General features: G+C 54.4%; 1 protein-coding gene across 1 annotated transcript in view; it reads left to right on the top strand.

The window, feature by feature from the left end:
- CUNH10orf90 (chromosome unknown C10orf90 homolog) overlaps positions 1 to 1999 on the top strand; it is a 149489-nt gene extending 147490 nt beyond the window's left edge. The window contains exons 7-8 of the mRNA XM_054581789.1: positions 1157 to 1256; positions 1346 to 1999. Of these exons, the coding sequence (XP_054437764.1) occupies positions 1157 to 1256; positions 1346 to 1384 (139 nt within the window). The 3' untranslated portion in view covers positions 1385 to 1999. The remainder of the gene's footprint in view (positions 1 to 1156; positions 1257 to 1345) is intronic.
- Positions 2000 to 19628: the final 17629 nt, after the last annotated feature.

Below are 19628 nucleotides of genomic sequence, written 5' to 3'. Positions count from 1 at the left end.
CTGCATGTGTGTTCACTTCTTTATTCCAAGCATATCGATGCCCACGGGGTGCCAGGCACTGTACAGGCAGAAGCATTTCCAGGTCACTCTGTGCTCCATGGCGGGGGGCGGTGTTGCACAGAGCCAAGCAGGCGGAAGTGCGAATCCCAGCTGAGGGCTGCTCCGCGAGCCTCCTGGCCTCGCCAGGCCCGGAGTCCCTCCTCCCGTAACGGCAGGCCCCGGTGCCGCTCCCAACACTGTGAGGGGTAAGTGAGAAAATTCACGTCCGGCGATTTGCCTTGCGCCCCATAACCAAGACGATGTCAGGTGCTGGTCTTGCCAGCGTCGGTATTGTTATCCTCTGTAATTATTACGTTAGCAGTGGAACCTGTTTGACACAATTGGTCTGGCTTTCAAACATGAGAAAACACGAAAAAGAGCTGTTTTAGCCAAGTGCCACATGTGTAGCCACGGAGGAGCTCCGGCTGCAGTGACCACGCTGTGACCATGGATTCTAACAGAGCATCGGTACAGAAACAGTTTTGTTAGGAGTAGGAAGGACGTGTCCAGAAGAGGGGCCCCTGGGGCGCGGCTTGTAATGTGGATGCTCCTGATTTTCCACCAGGACAAACATCCTACATATGCCTGGAATGCACTGGAAGCAGTTTGAGTAGGAAAGCGGTTGGCGAGGAGGCAAACCTCACATGCACGCACACACCTTTCTGTGCGTTATGCCGGCACATACTCTACTTGTTTGCTGCTCCTTTTCTAGGTCACAGGAAGGCAGGCACTGAGTGGCATAAAGGGATTTGGGGACAAGCTGGCTCTCAGAGCAGCAAGCTCCTGGCTGGGAACCCCTGATTTTACAAGGAAGCAGTTAATGACCATGGAGAACGGAGGGACCAGGAAAGTGACTTCTGAAGGCGCAGCAGCCAGCCCTGCATGGCGCTCGCTGGGACCCACGTGTCGGGCTCTGGCTGCCGGGGTAGCCCTGGTCGGGACACGGTCCTGGGAGCCCTGGGCCTCAGCGTCTCAGATTCGAGAAGGCCTGTGAGCAAGGGGAGTCTCCCCTTGCCCTGGAGGCGCCTGCTGACAGGTTGGGACGCAGGTCCATGCAGGCGCGCGCAGTCTTGTTCAAGATTGCTACCTGTCAAAATGTTTTCTGCATCTGTTTCAGAATCTATAACAACTTGCCGGAAGTCAAAAAGAAAAAAGAAGAGCAAAAGAAAAGGCTGATATTACAGAGTAACAGGCTCCGCGCAGAAGTCTTCAAAAAGGTAATGGCCTGGCTGCCAGCAGGGGCGGCGTGTGTGTGGCGCGCAGATGCTGACTCTGAGCTTGACGTCTTTGTCTCCCGCTTCCCCAGCAACTACTGGACCAGCTCCTTCAAAGGAACGCGGTCTGACCCCAGGCCGCCCCGCTGACCCGCCGCCTGGACCTGGGCCGGCCTCAGACGCGGGATAACCCATTAAACCTGGCGTGAGCTACATGGCGTCAAACACTATTTCTACTTTTTGATTTTTTTTTACAAAGGAAAACCTAGCTTCCTGAATGGCTGACCCAAACCAAGCAGACACGGTGATGCCTCAGGAAGCGGGTCAGCAGATGGGGGAGGGGAGCCAGTCACATAACCCGCCAGGTCCCTTCCCTTCTTACTTCTGAATTCTCCCTTTTGCTTCTGATCTCCCCTCCCAGCCGCCCGTTTCCACTTAGGCAGGAAGGCCTCACACACCCACGTGGGCTTAGATCCCTGGGCCTTACTTTTTTCCTTTCCCCATCACATTTCTGGGACCCGGACCCATTGCTCTTACAGTACCAATCCCAGCTTCTGCCAATTCTGCACATCCAGACTGCGTGTCACTGCACCGTGTTTAAAATCCCTCTGGCTGCGCGCACTGCGTGGTCCAGGAGCTGACTGTGGAGGTCCGTGGGTGCGGGCGAGAGCAGGGAGCAAGCCCTCACCGCCCCGCCCGCTCCCCCATCTTCCCCTGTTTAGCAACGGTCTGTTTCCAGGGCCTGCACCCAGGCAGAACCAGCTGAAAATAACTGTAAGCGTCCTCAGTGTGCTCTGCAACCGTCCCCCCCCCCCCCCCGCCCCCCTGCAAAAGAGCTGCCTCGCTCAGGACGGCCCGCTGGCTCCAAGGCGGCCCGCCATGTGTTCTTCCAACATTTACCATCTTTATAAATGTGTGGTTGGGAGCTAAGAACCTACTAGTTTTTATCAAAAATGGAAATAAATGCAATTATTACAAAAATCCAAGCCTTCCTCTGCGATGTGTTTTGCGTTGGGAACTGCGCAGCTCAGCGAGAAATGCTGCGGAGGCTCAGCGAGAAATGCTGCGGAGGCTCAGCGAGGAATGCTGCGGAGGCCCAGCGCAAGGCTCCGCCCTGCTGCTCGCACCCGGGCACTGGCTCGGGCGCCTGTGCCTCCCACGGCCCCGGGGAGAGGGCCGCCTCCCAAGGCGCTGGCACCCGAGAGGCAGGGGTCTGTGCCGATCAAGGCTCAGGATCCTGACCCCAAATCTCACTAGGAGGCTCCCCAGCAAAGAAAAGGAAACTCGGGGACTCCTGTCTCTGGCCCCTGCCCACTGCTGCACATGCAGCCCCCTCTGATAGGCGCCTGTGGGCCTCCCCGACACCTTCCCCTGCCCTGACTGTCCTCCCACGGGAGGGACACATTGGACACGCTGCATCCAAACCTGTGCCATCTGCCCACACGTGACCGTCTCACCGCGTGAACCAGGTGCCGACTGCTTGGCTACGTCCTTAGGATCCAATCAGGAGCGAGAACAGGGAAATTTAATATGCGTAATTATTAGCAAAAATGGGGGATCGGAGTCACGCAGGAGTGGCCGTGAGAAGTAAAGAGAATTGGAAAGCGTGCAGGTGAGAGCGCCCCCATCCGCTGGGCTGCCATCTAGATATCGGGGAAGGGCAGTTCCCGTGGTACCACTGGATAGGACTTGCCGGAAAACCCGCTCTCCGGGATGGAGGCCCTGCTGTGTGGGGGCTGCGGGAGCCGGCGCTGCGGGGCTGCGGGGCTGCGGGAAGCAGCGAGCCCATGCTGCGTGGGCCGGGTCTCCTTTCCAGGAAGCCACGCCCCTTTCCTCCTGCTGTATCTCTCAGCTCCTGGTCCTTTCAGAGCTGAGCGCCCTGCGCAGGCACAGGAAAACCACTCGGAGCTCCCGGATTCATGTTAGCAGAGCAGACAAATAGGATGACTGTGGAGATGAGAGTCGATGAGACCCCACAAGTGGCCCAGCAAGTTCTGTGACCTTGCTGCCCTTCCCTGATTTGTGAAGTGGCGACGCCTAGGGTACCTCCTCCGCAGAGTGGTTGGGGGCTGGAATGACCCGGCGTGAGCTGAGTGCTTAGAAGAAGGCCTGGCCCAGAGCCTGCACTGCCTGAGTGTCCCCGGCCCTGGGCACGCAGGTGCAGAAGGGGGTGTGTCCTCCGGAAGGAAACCTGCGGGGGCCGTGACCCCTCAGCCTGGCGCGGAGAAGGGGAGCCAGGAAGACCCCGAAATTCCTGGGTGTTGCCTCAGCAAAAATCAGTCCCAGAAACAGGGTGCTTTGCAAATCGATTTTGTTTCCTCTCGAGCTCCTCTGTCTTAGAAACACGTTCAACAGCACGGCGAAGCTCGCCCGTCAGGTTAATTCTGGCGTTCTTGAGCCTATCAGGCCTCTTCCCGGGAGTCCCACTAAATGCCCATTTACATTTTTAATAGTTTAATAGTTGAACTACTATTTTTACTTTAATAGTTTGTACATTTTACATTTTTAATACATAAATTTTGCATTTTTACATTTTATATTTTAATAAATAGTTTAACTATTTACATTTTTAATAGTTTAATAGTTGAAAGCATTTTAAATCAAATTGATACCAGTTCAGGAAATCTCTTTCTTAAAGATCCTGCCATACCTTTTTGTCGTTGCTGTTTTTCTTTTTCAGAGAGTTTCAACAGCTTCTCCTACCCAGGAATTGAAAGTCAGGGCCCAACCATTTCTAGGCTATTCTGTGATGCTTTCTAAGAGTTGGATTTCTGTCAGCCAGCGTCTACGTATTTCAGGATGCCTCGCGGGAGCCGCTTGCCCGGGAAGCATTTCTCTCTCTCGCAAACCTGAAGCCAAGTCTGCCATGTCCTAAACTTTAAAGAATAAATAAAAGTCAACTTGAGATTACATGCCACTGAGTAATGAATAATGTATCTCTCTCTCTATTTTTTTTTTACTTTTAAAAAAATGTCACCCATCCTCCCACCTCCTCTCCTCTCTGCCAACCGTCAGCTTGTTCTCTGTATCTGTGGATCTGTTTCTATTTTATTGATTTGTTTTGTTCTTTAGATTCCACAGATTAGTGAGGTCACACGATATTTTTCCTCCTCTGTCTGACTTATTTCACTTAGTGTAATGCCCTCCGGATTCATTCCTGTTGTTGCAAATGGCAAGATTTTATTCTTTTTTACAGCCGAGTAGTATTCCACTGTGTGTGTGTATGTGTGTTTATCACCTGTTTCATCCACTTGTCTATTGATGGGCACCTGGAGTTGCTTCTGTATCTTGACTATTGTAAATAACACGGAAGTGAACATATGGGTGCGTATTCTTTTTGAATTAATGTTTTTATTTTCTTCAGCTAAATACCCAGAAGTGGAATTGCTGGGTCATGCGGTACCTCTATCTGTAATATTTTTAGGAAATCTTCGTACTGTTTGTCATAGCGCCAATCTGCGATCCCGCAATCACCCCATGAGACTTCCCTTTCCGCCCCATCCTTGTCAACACCTGTTATTTGTTGCTTCTTTGATGAAGGCCTGAAGGATGTGTTTCTGAGGACAGCTCTTCACTGAGGGGACTGAGGTGGAAGACGGGAGGAGCAGGTGACATCAGCAGGAACTGCTTTCTCCTCTGAACAGCCAGCCCAGGACAAGGCTGCAAAGGAAAATTTTGGTTCTGCTACAGATATTTTTCCCTATTGCTCTTGTAGCTTTTTGTTGTTTTTTCATTGCTGATGAGTGAATTTTTGATGTCCAGCCTTTTTTTCTGGTACAATGAATCATAACAGAAATCTAATAATGTTATAATAAATATGGCGGTAAAGGCTTGAACTGTAATCCCCATCCCTGTAGCTCTCTCAGGAACTGGTCACCCGTTTGCTGAATCCTCTTATTAAAATCAGACTCTGGGATGAACTTCCAAATTTTGAAATTCTAAGCGGAATTTACCGTTGTAACTCCAGCAATCGAATTCTGTCCTGGAACCGACAGCCTCACACCTGCGTGTGTCTGGGGCCTGGCGCAGAGCCACCCCTCCGTGGCACAGCGGGCAGCAGGAGGCCAAGGTCTGTGGCCGATGCTCGGGGGCTCGGACCAAGCGGCATTTGGGATCGTTTGAAATGGACCTGCAGTAACGGCCCTCGGCTGTCTTCCTGTGGTCTGCATGACCTCATGTCCAGAAATCCCTATTTTGGTCCCTTGTCCTCCCCGCCAGCTGGTAATGGAATAATGGAAAAACAATTGCCTGGGCTTCTCTGCCAGCGTCGATTGCCAGCCACACTTCCTGGAAGCTGCGTGCGCCCCGAGTGAGTCAGCAAATGCTTGCTCAGACGGAGCGAAGCTCTTTGAAAGAACTGTTTGTGAGACAACCAATGGCTGAAGAGCGGTTGAAAGCCTTATTCCTTAAGAAGTTCTCCCATTTCAACACGTGTTGGTGTCAGGACGGCAGGCCGTGGACGGGCTGCTGTCTGGGTCCACTGACCCACGGTCTGAGAACGAGGTGCACCAGACGCGGAATGGCAGGGGGAAGTACATGACACGGCCCCCCAGCGGGTGGGGGGGAGCTCTGGGTTAAATGCCACAGAAAAACGATCCACGGAGCATTTGTGCGAGTGGGCTGGCGTGCACGCTGGGAGCAAAGGGAACGAACGCTCTGTGGGGCCACTCCGACGGGCCCGTCAGCAGGCCGCGGTCCCTTGCAGAGTTCCCTGCGTTTGTGCTTCCGCCAATACTTGGTAATTGCCCACGGATGGCAAGCTCAATTGAAACCTCTGGGAAGTGGCTGTCCCCAAGCAGAGCCAGCCCGGCCGAGGATGAACCACTGAGGGGCGCCAGCCAGCCTTCCCTGTCTGTCCCAGGCTGAGTGGCCATCGGGCGCTTTCTCGAGGAGGGGGGGCTCCCCCTTTCTGCTCACAATCGGGCTGCTGGGCTGGGAGTGGCGGGCCCTCCATGCAAATGTTTTCTGCACATGGAACGAAGCGGCGGCGTTGGCAAGTCTCCCCAGCATGGAGGGTTTCCTCAGTTCCTGCCGGCTGTCTCAGCTCTGATCCCTGGGCCCCAGGAGACTGTCTGAGGCTGTTGTCTGGGGTGTGTGGAGGGGGGAGGCTTGGAAGCCCTTCCATTTTTGTCTTGCTGCTCAGAGAAGGGTTGGACATCCACGTTCTGGATGCTGCTGATACCTGCCAGGTGGCAGCAGGGGACGGAAGCAAGGCTTCAGGCCTGGGCCCTGTCTCGGGTCTTAGCGCATCAGAAACTCAGGGGGCGGGGGGAGCGGGGAGACTTCGCATGCCTCTGGGGTCTTCAGAAGTGCTGGGCGATGCTTATCCAAGCTGAGAAGGGGGGAGAAAGAATTTCTGCTCTGCATTGCAGCTGAGAAAAATGAGGCATTTAAATCATTTTTATGAAACCACCAGCCAGTGAAAGACATAGAGAAGTGTCCTGCTGATGACTGTCCGAGGTTCTTCCCTCGCTCAAGTATCTGCACTTGGGTGACGTGCCCGAAGGCGGGCAGCAGCTGTCACTGAGGCCAGGGGAAAGTCGTCATCACTCCTGCCGCCCACGTCCACAGCACACGACACGTGAGGGCCTTTCAACAAAGCCCGGAGGCTGCCGGCTCGCCTGCCCACTGATGTCAGTGAGAGGGAAATTATAAATCTTTCCTGATGCTGATTTCTACGGAAACGAACCCACGCTGCGCGTTACCTCCTTGGGGCGCCCGCGCGCCGGAGGCGGTTTCACAGGGAGCAAAGGAGGCAGCAACGGTAGGCCACGTCACGGCTACATGTGGCCAAATACGCACGTACCATGAAAGGCTATTGCGTGCACATACAGTGTGTGTGTGTGTGTGTGTGTGTGTGTGTGTGTGTGTGTTGTTGAAAAGTGCACCTGAAGGCTGGTTAGGCTGGATTTAATTAAACACGCTGACATAGTTACGAGCACAAGTCCCACTCCTGCGCTCTCAGCTGGAACGCCGGCTAAGCCAGAACGACACAAGGATTTGGGGTCTTCTTCTGGGTGCTGGCGGCCCGTGACATTTCATTCGCAAGGCCGAGCCCGCGCCTCTCCACGGGGTAACAGATGTGTCCGCACGGGTGGAGCTGGGCGTGCAGACAGCGGTACTTCCGGATGGCGAAATTGGTTCCGATCAGTGAGATGCGTTTTTGTTGAAGCTTTTGTTTCGAATTGGGATGTTTCCTTCCTAATTCTCAATTAGCAGTCGAGCAAGACCCCCCAACCTTTCAGCCCCGTGAAGCCGAAGCAGTTTCTCATTGAGCCGTGGGGAGCCCTCTGTCAGCAGCGGGGAGCGGAGCCTGAGCAGGAACCTGCTGAACCCAGGACCCGGGTTGAACTTTTCTAAAAATAATAAAATAATAGCTTAGAATTTTTTTTTTCCTGAGTGCTAACTACATGCCACACACTTGAGGAGAACTTGTTTTTCTCTCCATCTCTGGTTCTGAGGTGGGACTCTGTCACAAAAGACAGATTAACAAGGGAAAGGTGAGTTATTAACGTTTATATTTCATACACGCGTGAGAAACCCAGGGGTGACAGGTTCGGCTCTGCTCCCAGATCCTCGGGTAGCAGGGGGCCTTCGTGGACTGACTGTAGGTACACCCCTCACCCCTGGTTTCACACACCGAAGCCCTAATCTCTGGTGTGAATTCATTTGGCGATGAGGCATCTGAGGAAGTCAGGAGGGTAGGGCCCTGATCCACAGGACTAACGTCTCCCTAAGCAGAGACACCAGAGAGTCTCCATGCGCACAAAGAGGAGGTCATGTGAGCACACAGGACAGTGCCACATACAAGTCAAGAGAGAGACCTGAGACGAAACCAGCCCGCCAGCCGCTGGGCCTCGGACGTCGGCCTCCAGAGCCCCGGGCAGCTCGTTTGGTGTGTCAGCTCCCCGGCGTGGCGCCGCATCGTGGCCGCCTAAGCAGACGAGGCCCGGGCCCTGGCTGTCCTCGGCAGGCAGCCACCCTGCTCCATGCCCGCCCGGCTGCCGTCTGCTGCCCCCGCCCACAGCATTTGGACTTGGCGCGCTCCGAGCGCCGGCCCGCCGCTCCTCCGGGCTAGCAGCGTGCCCCCGTGCATCCGCAGGCGTGGCGCAGCCCCGAGGTCTGCGGTGACTCCTGCGCATCCCCTGCCGCGCCCCCCCCCCCGCCCCCCGCCCCGGGCTCAGGCTCCACTCTGAAGCCCTGGCTACAAGCCCACTTTGCTCTCACTGGCAAAACTCTCTGGCACGTTTGCCGGCCGCTCCCGTGCACTTCCCCGCTTCCCCAAGTGCAGCCTGGCGCTTCCCACGCCTCCCCGTGTGCCCGCGGAGGGCCTTCTGTCCGGCCCAGAGGAGGTGGACGCTCTCTGCCCCCGCATGCAGATCATGCGGGACCCAGCCCATTCCCTTGAGCACAAGACATGCTACTGAGACTCAAGGACCTTAGAAAGTTACTCCCTCCTCCCCTTCTGGGCTTGGCTTTCCAGACACTCTCCTCATGAAAGATGCCACGAGACAGGGCTTTCGGGCTCAAGGCGGTGGCGGCTGAAAGGTCTTTCTCTTATTTTCTGAGACAGTCCCATTCCTGTCTTTCCGTGGCTAACGAACAGGTTGCTCCCTGGACATTACAAGTCGCCCCATTTCACAGTCACCGTCCTCAGAAGACTCGCAGGAGGTTGGAGGCAGGCAGGCTCCGGACTGGCTCCTGCCCAGTGGAAGCTGGAGGGCGAGGTGTGAGCGCGCACGTGTGTGTGTGTGTGTGTGTGTGTGTGTGTGTTGTGTGTGACGGGGGAGTAGTTTCTAAAATCAGCTAACAGTGGGCTCTCAGAATATCAAAACCCCTCCTGCTCCCTCTGGAGCCGCCTCTAGGCTGCCCGGCGTCTCTCAGTGCAGGTCTGCCCCGCGGTCAGTGCTGACACAGGCCGATGAAATCCCAGGTGAAGCAATCAGCATGCTGAAGGGCCGCGATGCACAAAAACTTTCCTTTAAAATACCAGAGTCCCAGTGAGCACGGTGAGATGGCCATCCTCTGAGATGTAAGGGACCTCGGGTGCCCTCCCGCCACCCTCCCTCCACGCACCCCCCGCCACCGTCTGGGCCTCCCGCCGGGTGGAAGCAGGAGGGGGAGGGCAAGGGTAAGTGCGCCAACTGGACGAAGGCCCTGCTCTCCCCTGACCCGGCCTCTGACTTGAGAGAAGATGTGTGTGGGGGGGCCAGGGAGCCGGCCTCCATGTGACAGGTGCCGTCAGAGTGAGGAAGGGGACGGGAGGGACGCACCCAGGTTCGCCGGGACCGAGGTCTGAACCAGTCCCTTCTCCCTCCAGAGCCGAGATGACTCCGTGCTGCCAAGTGCCTGCCTGCCCGGCCTCAGACGTGCAGACATTCTTTTGGATCTCACTGACATTTTAGGACACAGAAGAGACATGCGCTCCTGGGAGGGAAGACTCTCCCTTGACCCTCCCAGGGTCCTGGCTCGGCCTGAAAATTAAACTGACAAAGGTTCGCGGGAGAAACGCAGCCACTTTTATTTAATAGATGTTTTCCACCATCCAGGAGCCTTCGGATGGGGATGAGCACCTGAAGAAGCGGTTAAACCCGAGCGTGCGTATGGGGGTTCGATGAAGGGCGGAACGTCATGGGGAACCCGGCGGGGCGGAGGCGCGAGCTAAGCGCAGTCCGTGGGGGACCCAGGCGGCAGGCCTGCTCCTGCTACTCCCCTTGGCCGTCTGCCTGTCCCTGAGGCGGGGTGCCCCCCTCACAGGGCCGTCCTCTGACGGCTCCAGGGGGAAGCGGAGGTCAGCATCCTCCTGTTCCGGCCACGGCTCAAGTCCCATCGGCACCAACCAGCCGCAGCGCCGGGTCGTGGGGCGGTGTGATCAGACTGAAATTAGGGAATAGGGTGCCTTCCAGCTTCAGGGAGAGAAAATTAGAAAATCTTTGCCCTCGAAACTTGCGTCTATAGCAGTGAAATGTCAGGCACTGCAGAATAAGGACGGATTAAGTTGGCCCGTCAGGACACAGGCAAATGGAACTGCATGAAATGTCATGGTTCTCCTCGCAGGAATGGACAGAGAGCTGGCACCCACAGGTGTCAGATGTTCTCGCTCCAACGTCATCAGCCATCAGGGCTTAGTGTGTCGCTACATCTGGACCTCGCCAGCTGTTCCCCACTTTCTTCCATCTGCGCCTCGCTCCATCTGGGAAAACAGACTGTGCAAGTTACCTCCTCAAAGTCAAAAGCTGTAGGACAGACAGGCAGACCCTTTCTGAGCCTTCACAGAAATTGCCATTCAGTTGGAATCACATTCTAGGAGGTGAGAAAGGCTTCTGGCACACACGCTTGTAGATACAGGTATTCCCACGCCCTTCAATTCTTCAAAGCCCACAGGCGGGCCTCGCGGGCGCTCCGGGCGGTGAATCACCCGATGGGGCAGGAAGGCAGGTGAGACCGTCAGCAACCTCCGCTGGGAGTGGAAGCGGACTCCTGAGTTCTGGGCCTTCCATGTTCTGTCAACGAGGGAACTTTATTCCCAGTACAAAATAAGTCATTTCATCCAACGTAGGTCTCAGCTGCATCGTGATACAATGAAGTACGATCCCAAGTTGGTAAGTCTTTCTTCCTTCTATAGAATATATGCATTTCCCTAAATACATACATTATTAAAACGCATTAAATATTAACTTCACCTAAAAGTGCATTATTAAAAACAGCCTGTGCAATACACGTGTCAGTTTTCTCCAGACTTTCGTTAGGAAACGTGAGCTCCCTTTCTCTTGATGTTGGTGAGAAGAGACAGTTCTACAAAAGCCGGTGAGGAGTGACCAAGAGAGTTCATGACTTTGTCGTCAAGGCGTCTACACGGCATTGCTAAGTCTGTCAAAAGAGCAAGATTTCAAACCGCAGACCGCCTCCCGAGGCTGAGAAAGCACAGGGCACCGTGGGGGCAGCATGTCCGTGAAAAGGCGCAAGGTGGCTTTTGTGTTTGTTTGTTGTGGGCATTTCCCGAAATGGGATCTGGAGTCCTGGCGCTGTAAGGACACCAGTGCAATGATGTCACTATTGTCACGGGCGGGTGTGCCTGGAGACTCGTGAAAAGATTTGCAGGAGTGGGGGACACGCGGCCTCGAGCCTGGGGACCCGACGTTCCGCTTGGAAAGAAGGCGCTGGCTCTGCCCTTGGCGGACAGGCCACTCTGTGCAAATTCTCAGAAGTCACAACTGCGGGACGTGACACGCCACACTCAGGTCTCTGAAGGGAGAGAAGGGAGACGCTGACGTCTGCAGCCCCTGTCCCTGGGAAGGGACCGCCCGGCTCTGGGAGGGGCTCATCGCCGCGGCCTCCTGGGGGGCTCCCTGGGGAGGGCAGCCCCCACTCAGGGCCTGAATTCAATGAGCCTGATGCTCTGAGTGGCACGAGGGCCCCTTTTAGGACATCGCTACTTGAAGTCTCATGTGCGGCCTTGCAGGCGACGTTCAAAAGCCATTGGACCATAGGGTTTTCATTATTCTCCAGCCGAGCCAACGGCCAACACTTACTGAGTGACTGTCTGCTTGGGGTGCTGGGCTCGACACCGTGAGGGTGGCACGAGAGGACACGCCGTGCAGGAAACCCGAGTGACTGGGAGAAGCAGCAGGTGAATGAGGTATGAGCACGTGAGAGGCAAAGCCGAGGAAAGCATGTCTATTGATGGTGAGCTATCGTAAGAAAACAGCGATAGATCGGACTAGAGAAACGGGGGGTGTGGGATGCTGTAAACAAAACAAAGAGGCAAAGAGCCAAGCGGGACACTGTCTGCAGCTCCCTGACAGGTAGCATCCTCCGTCAAGGCCTCGGGGAGATCAGTGAAGAAGAACGTCCCGGGGGGGGGGGGGGGGGGGGGGAACGGTCCAAGGGCACGAGCCAGCGCTTCCCGGGAGGAAGGGGACTGGTCAACCCACGGAAACACCACTAGTCGAAGAGATGCAATTAAAATAACAAAACATTTAAACCTATCTCTTTTTCCTTTTTCTTTAAAGATTAGAGGAAAATGTGCCGCATGCACAGGGAACAGTGCGCTTTCCAGGTGAAGGCTGATGCCTCCCCGTCCCTGCGCAGGTCTGAGGCACCTGTCCTCTGTTCCCCTCCCCTCCCCACCCACCACCCCCGCCTGCCCTTACAGGGGAGGGCAGCTCCGTTGCAGTGGCCTGGGGTGGGGACACCACCGCGAGCCAGGGGCTCCTGGGAACACGAGCGGAGGGGTCAGAGCTCAGAGCTTTGCAAAGAAGCCAGCAGGCTGCGGGGGCGGGGGGTGGGGGCGGGCTGCAGACAGGAGCCGCTCAGAGGGCCGTGCCCAGGCTCTCAGGCTGGGCGCTGCTTCCTGCGGCTGGAGCCCTGAGACCCCGCCCCCCCACCCCGGGCCTCCAGCAGCCCCACTCCCACCTGCGCGGCCCCCAGTCTGGTTCCATCTCTGACCAGCGGGTCCGAGGGTGAGCGCATGAGCGGACTCTGCAGAGCAGCCCTTCCCAGTGCGGCCCCTTCTCAAAGAGGTGACGGGAGGTGCGGGCCAGGGCCGTGGGCGGAAGTATTTTCAGGAGTGAAAACCTGGAAACAACGAACGCGCTGCGCGGGAAGGAAACTGCTTACATCAGGGTGAAGATAAAGCCATGGCAACGAGGCTCGGGGGGCTGCGGTGCCACCTCCCAGAGAAGCTCCGCGCGGAGCCTGAGACTGGCGGCGGAGGGCGTGCTGCGCCTCGGAAGTGTGTCGCCGCCAATCGGTCCATCCTGCGCGTGGAAAGCACCGCGCGTATAGGTCAGCGGCAAGGGTAGCGCAGAGGGCCCAGGCACCTTCACCCGGGCCGCCCACTGCTCGCGTTTCCCTGCATTTGCCTTATTGTTCTCTTCCTCTCTGCACATACACTCATAACTCATATCATATAACATATATTTATTGTGTGTGTAGGAAGAGAACTATGTCTATATATAATATTCATATACATTAACATATGTATAATAGGTGCGTTATATAATTTGTGTATAACACATAATCTTAATGTAATATCTATGTATATGTGTGACATTTATATTTATATGTATGACATGTATGTGTAACATGTATGCTATCTATGTCATATTACATGTTATATACAACTACTTTTTTTTCAGAACTATTGGATAGTAAATTACAGAAATCATGCCCTTCTCCTCTTAAATAGTGACCTTCATTTGTAGTTTTTATTTTCTCCCTCTTTTTTGTTATTCTACATTCTCCAGATTTTCTACATTTTTTAATTAGATAAAAATGACTTTTGGTACTTTAAGACATAAATAACTGTTTACCGCTCAAATTAAGTTATTTTTAAATTATAGGTTAGACAGCAAGTTGATATAAATCTTTTGAAATCAACTTAGAAATACATATTTAAATTTTAAAATGTACATTTCTTTTAAACTAGAGATTTTTTCCTCTGGGATTCTATTCTAAGATACTTTTCTAACACTCTAAAAGGGCTTTGTGTACAACATTTAATTACAGAGTTCTTTGTAAGAGAAAAAATGTAAATAAGCCACATGTCTAACAAGAGAGAAGTGTTTATGAAAAGTGATACTACATCCATTTAAAGAACTATTATGCATCCATGAGAATGGCCCCTATGAAGACCTATTCCCACCGGGAAATACATGGCAATGTTACGGGCTGAGGATTTGGGCGGGTGGGGTGTATCTAGGGGGGGTCATCCTGCAAAGGCTTCGGGGAAGCCCCTGAGAGAGACAGGAAGTCAGTGGGTCGGTGGGCAGGCTTGGCTCACTGGTCAGGAAGAGAGGGACCAGAGAGAGGGGACCCCTCTCACAAAGACAGGGAGCACAGAGGGGCCCCCAGAGCACAGCAGAGAGGGTTCATCCTCTCCCCATTGGGTACCAAGGTCCTTCCGTCACCGACGGCTGCCTTCTCTCCTAAGCCCGCCTGCAGCGTCAGAGCTGTTCTCGGTGAGGCCTTCCGGAAGCCACCCCTAGTGGGCCCGGCCCCGAGCCACTCCCTGCATGTGGAAGTGCAAGTGGAGACTTCTGGACCATTACGCTTGGGGGGTGGGGCTGGCGTTGAGCGGCGGAGGGATGAGGGGGCTGCGACCTGAGCCATCAGCCCGCTGATAGTGAAGACCCACCTCCAAAAAGGTCAGCTTTCAGCAACAACGGCCCTGTGTCACTGCCCTGGGGGGACACGTTCATGTTGAAGCTGTGGAACTGGTCCTGGTTTATTTCATTTCGCTTCTTCTCAAGGCCACCTGAACGGCATGATGACATAGTATCCTTTGTGGGGGCGACTGTCTCCCACAGTCCTCAGCACAGGCCTCCGGTTCGCTCCGTGGAAGCTCAGCCACCTGTGAGCATGGCCAGACGCAGCGATGACTTTGAAAAGCAGGGCGCTGTTCTTTGCCAACCCTCTCGCTGGGGTCCTGCATGAATGTCAGACACAGGCCCGGACCCCGAGCAGACCCAGACTGGGCTGACGGCCCCTGGGAGCAGAACCGGCCGGTCCGGAACGAGGAGGAACGGGTCCTCTCTAAAGCGATTGGTCCAATCTTACCCACCCCCCCAAAAAAAGTCATTTCTGAGATGAACGTGACCGTAAGAGCTGCGGAAAAAGAAAAGAAAATTTTTAAAAATAACAACATTCTCCATGCCAAATCCTCTGTCTCAGCAGGAACGTCCTCGGGGAGGCGTCTTTAAGTTCAGACGAGAAAGATTTAGAAATTGCAAGAGTCTTGAGGATTTGCAAGAGGGCCCCTGTACCTCTACGTCAGGATGCCGGGCCCCAGGGGTGAAGCAGCTGAAAAGGCACAAAGAGACACAACCCCAGGACCTGACTTCCAAGTGCAAGTTTACATGTTAAAGTCCGTTTCATTTGTACCAACGGCGATCTGCAAGGAAGTGACATTTCACAGGTCCAGGTGGTGCAGGAGCGACAAAGGCAGCCGTTAGGTCGGCGAGAGCCGCTGCTCTTTGATGTGTGAAAGGGCAGCAGACAGCGTGCCCAGGTGGAATCAGGGCCGGATTAGGAGGCCGGCGGCTTTGGGATGAGGCTGGGAGCAAGCGGGCTGCGGTTTCAGACGGTGGCTGCGGAAGGCGTGGCATGGGACGCGGAAAACGCACTCAGGGCCCAGATGCGGCGAGGGCCGCGGCCGCTCTGCGCTGCCCCCTGCTCGGGAATCAAGTCTGTGACCCAGCCCCTGCGGTGCGGAGAGAGGGCTGCGACTTTGTGCATCGGTCCAGGTTTCAAAGTGTCCAATCTGCTGTGGGCAGCGAGAGACATGGCTCTCATCTTCTGCGTGGGAAAGAGCGAGAAAAAGTGGCTCCCGGGCCTGAAGCTCATCTAGCCTGGCAGCCCTCCTGTCTCACCTGTGTCCCCGGGGAGGCACATGCGCCCCCCTCCCCGCCCTCTGCTGCCTCCAAAGCAGCTCCTTCCAGGGTTTTCCCAGAAAACCCAGGGCAGCAAACACTCTATGGCTCCCAGTTCCAGAACATGCAAGGTTGGCCGTCAGACCCAATGCAGCCTGTCTGTCTGCCAAGATTTGCTTGTAAGTCGGCGGTAATTAACTGTGCTTATTTCTGTGTCCGTGACTTCCGGGTCTGCAGCAGGTTGTCAGAAGCTCAGAACGACCCCTGTCTTTCAAACAGGCTGCAGAGGAACCGCTGTAGCGATGCCGCCACCATTGGAATGCAGTTTTCCAGCGTTGAAATGTTGTTCTGGAAAAATCTGGTGTGTCTGGCTCTTTCCTGGGATAGTGATGGTGGCCCTTATTCAGAGAGAAGCCCTGAGTCTGCTGTCCAGGAGGTATCTCCAGAAGGAAGCAGCGGCCAGACCCAGGTAAGAGGCGGCTGTTTCGGAGGGTGTCGTCACGCTAAGCCGGCGTGGCGGCATTGCGGGTGGAAGCCCGGGATTCCTCCCGCGCCCCCACACCCCAGCCCCAGCCCCCCCGCTCCAGCCTCAGCAGGCGCGGCAGACACGGCAGGCGCAGGCAGCACCTCTGGGCTTCTCCCTCCGCATCTCTGGCCACACGACTCCGTCTCCCTGGGAAGCCCCCTGCAGTGCCTTCAGCTGGCAGGCTCCGGCTCCCCCTGCAAAGCCCCCTCTCTTCCAGGAAGCAGTTCAGGCCTGGCAAATTCAACGTATTCATGGGAAACTGTCAATCTCTGGGAAGTAAAAACAATCTCTTACAAGAAGTAGGTCCCGTATGACCTTGACTTGGGTTCAGGTAGCTAAATAGATAAAAATGTAAAATGTACCGGGACCAAGATGTGATTTTCCAGAGAGAAGAGGAGTAGAAACAGTTCTTGTTCTTTTTCCTTTGTGCTTCTGAAATTGTTTCTGAAACTTTTATTGTGGACATTGTGCTAGTTTTCTATGGCCGCTATAACAAGTTTCCACAAACTTGAATTGACACAATTCACTGTTTCTCACTCTGCAGGTCGGAGGCCTGGTGCGGGCCTCTGCGCATGACGACGAAGGTGTCGCAGGGCTGCATCCCTCCCCGGAGGCCCTGGGGACGGCGGACCCACCCCTGGCCCTGGCCCGCTCGGGGCGTTGTTGGCAGAGCTCGGGGCCTCGGCAGCGGGAGCCCTCGGGGCCGTCTCCTCGCGGCCTCTCAGCCGAGGGCCGTTCTCAGCTCCCAGAGGCTGTTCAGACTCTGTGGCTCGGGGCTCCCTTTCTCCATCTTCAAAGCCAGCGACAGTGAGTCCGACGTCCCCAAAGCCTCCCATCTGTGCTGGCTCTTTGTCCCTCTGGTCTCCCCGACAGACCCTTGTGCCTCTACACACATCGAGCCCACCCAGAAAACCTGGGCTCACCGCCCTGCTCCCTCCCGTGGGCGAGCTGAATGCTCTCTTGCCTTGTAACTTAACACATTCATGGGCATAACTCCAGGGGACGGAACGAACGGCATAAGACCATGGGGACCAAAATCCTGTCTCCCACAAACCTTTTATTAATGAAAACATGTCATTGACAAGGGAACCAATTGTAAGGAGACAAAGGAGTATCTGCCATCTCTTGGACTTTGAAAAATAAATAATAGCCAATCGTGGCTTACAAATGGCTCATCGCTTCTGTAAATATCTAATTTTCTTAGAAAGGTGTGGCTTCTTGGGTTTCTCAGCCAAAATTCCAAATGTCTTGGCGAAGGTTTCTTCTGATTTTTCCTTTCAGAGTGAGCTCCTATTTTCCTGACTTGAGAAGTCATGCGTGTTTTCGCACACGGCCACAGGTCCCCTCCCTGCCTGCCAGTCCTTTGGAGCGGGGACCCGAGTCTCCCCTTAGCCACCCTGCCATCCTGGCTTGGCACGTGGCTTGGTCGGAGCCATGGCAGGAACCGTGGACACGGGAAGAGGCTTGGAAAGGACGTGCACAGTGGGACTCGGCCTTCAGCCCTGCTCCTTGGACATGGAGGTGACCCTGTGATGACCCTGTGGTGGCCGGGGCTGGCCGTGGGAGGGAGTGAGAGGGCCCAGCGTGGAGACGTCCAGCCCAGCCCAAGCCCCAGGACCAACCGACCTGCTAACTCCCATAAACGTGACTGCAGCCAGACGGGGCCATCCTGAGCCAGCCTGGCGGTCAGCTGACCACAGAGACCCACCCAGCCACCCTGGGCCCAACCAAGAGCCCCACTGACCCACAGAGGCGTGAGACATGACATTTCTTGTTTCTTCTTTTAAGACTCTATGTTTTGCTAGAATTTAATGTGAAATGGTACTTAGAGAACACAATCTAGACACTAGTAGCATTCATTACGGATGGGTTGCTCACTGTTTCCAGACCTTTCCATACATAAAGCTAATTACTCAGGAAATAAACAAGAACAAAAAAATACAATATGTTCCATAGCAGTTTTAAATCAATGCATTTAAGTAAATTTATTAATCCTAATGCATCGGTGTATAAATGGACAATCTTGGTCCACATGTAGTTCAGCCTACAAGGAGTAATACTTGGTGCAAATCTCAACGATCAGGGACCGAAGGAGAAATATCGTGTCCATTTTTCTCTTTTATTTATTCGGTTGTCCCTTTTTAAAAAAATAACAAACTTTCAAATTTTGGAGTCATCGCGGATGCACAGAGGTGCGGCACAGCGAGCGCTGAGAGCTCTCGCATGTCCTTCACCCAGCTCCCTCTTTTGTCAACATCGAAAATGGCCCAGTTCGTCTGTTAAAACCAGGGAACTCACACTGGCGCCTTCCTGCTCCCTGAACTCCCAGACCTGGCGGAAATGTCACTCGTTTTTCCACCCGTGCCCTTTCTTCTGGTCCGGGAGGCCATCTGGGATGCCGCAGTCCATGTATATCTCTTCATTTGTAACCGACATAAAAATCTATCAATAGGAAAGAGGGCTCCCATTTTACGGGGGGTGAGGGAGAGAAACCAAATGGCGCCCTGGCCGCGGGGCGGTCCGAGGGCTCAGGCGGCCTGGCTCAGGGGAGTGAAGTGCGGGCCCCAGGACCGGGCAGCCGGGGGGCCAGTCCAAGCCGGGCTTTGCTGCTTAAGACTTGTGATAGCTTCAGTAACTCGTCGGGTGTCGCTGGGCCTTAGCTCTTCAGCTGCAACATGGGAAGCTGAGACAGGAGGTCTGTCCAGGAGGCGTCCAGCCATGTGATATGAAAAATAGAGACATTTATTGAAGAAGATACAAGATACACGAGACATTGTACACAGGACTATGGTGCCTCCATCCCCTACAAAGCGGGCGCCTTCGGACCTCACACGGTTCTCTCGATCACCGGCAGCTGCTCTGTCATATTTGCCTGAATCTCATTGACGGCCTGAAATCTCTTCCCTCTCAAAGGTGATTTTGGTTTGGGGGAAAGCCAGAAGTCTCAGGGCACCAAATCTGGGCTGTAGGGGGGCTGAGTGAGCTGGGTGATGATGTTTCACCAAAACACTCTGCATAAGACGTGAGGCGTGAGCGGGCACGTTGTCGTGATGAAGCTGCCAATCACCATTTGCCCAGAGCTGTGGTCTTCTGAATCAGGCAGATAGTTTCTAAAGAGGAATGTTCAAGCTTAATGCAAAATCTGATGCAGATTCGTTGCTCTACTGCTCAGAATGCAATGGCCACACAGTACACACACTCACTCATTGGCGAATACCGCCCCCACTGCCTAGTACAGGGAAGTCATCATTGTTCACTGATGAGCATTCCAGTCCCCTCTCCTCGGCTGCCAGGTTACACTGATGTCATGCAGACTATTCTTGTTACATTAACAGTGGTTGGACTTTTTCCGGACAGACCTCATTACCTCATCAGGTAATAGGGAAGTTTATAAATAATATATGCAAGGTGTGTGGGCAACAAAAGTGCTCAATAAATGTAATTGCCATTATCGTAGCATCATTGGAGAACTGGATA

The sequence above is a fragment of the Pteronotus mesoamericanus genome, unplaced genomic scaffold (genome assembly GCF_021234165.1).
Source record: "Pteronotus mesoamericanus isolate MK-2021 breed Mesoamerican mustached bat unplaced genomic scaffold, CSHL_Meso_final contig_657, whole genome shotgun sequence".
In the NCBI taxonomy this organism is placed as follows: domain Eukaryota; kingdom Metazoa; phylum Chordata; class Mammalia; order Chiroptera; family Mormoopidae; genus Pteronotus; species Pteronotus mesoamericanus.
This window is presented reverse-complemented; position numbering and strand designations above follow the sequence as displayed.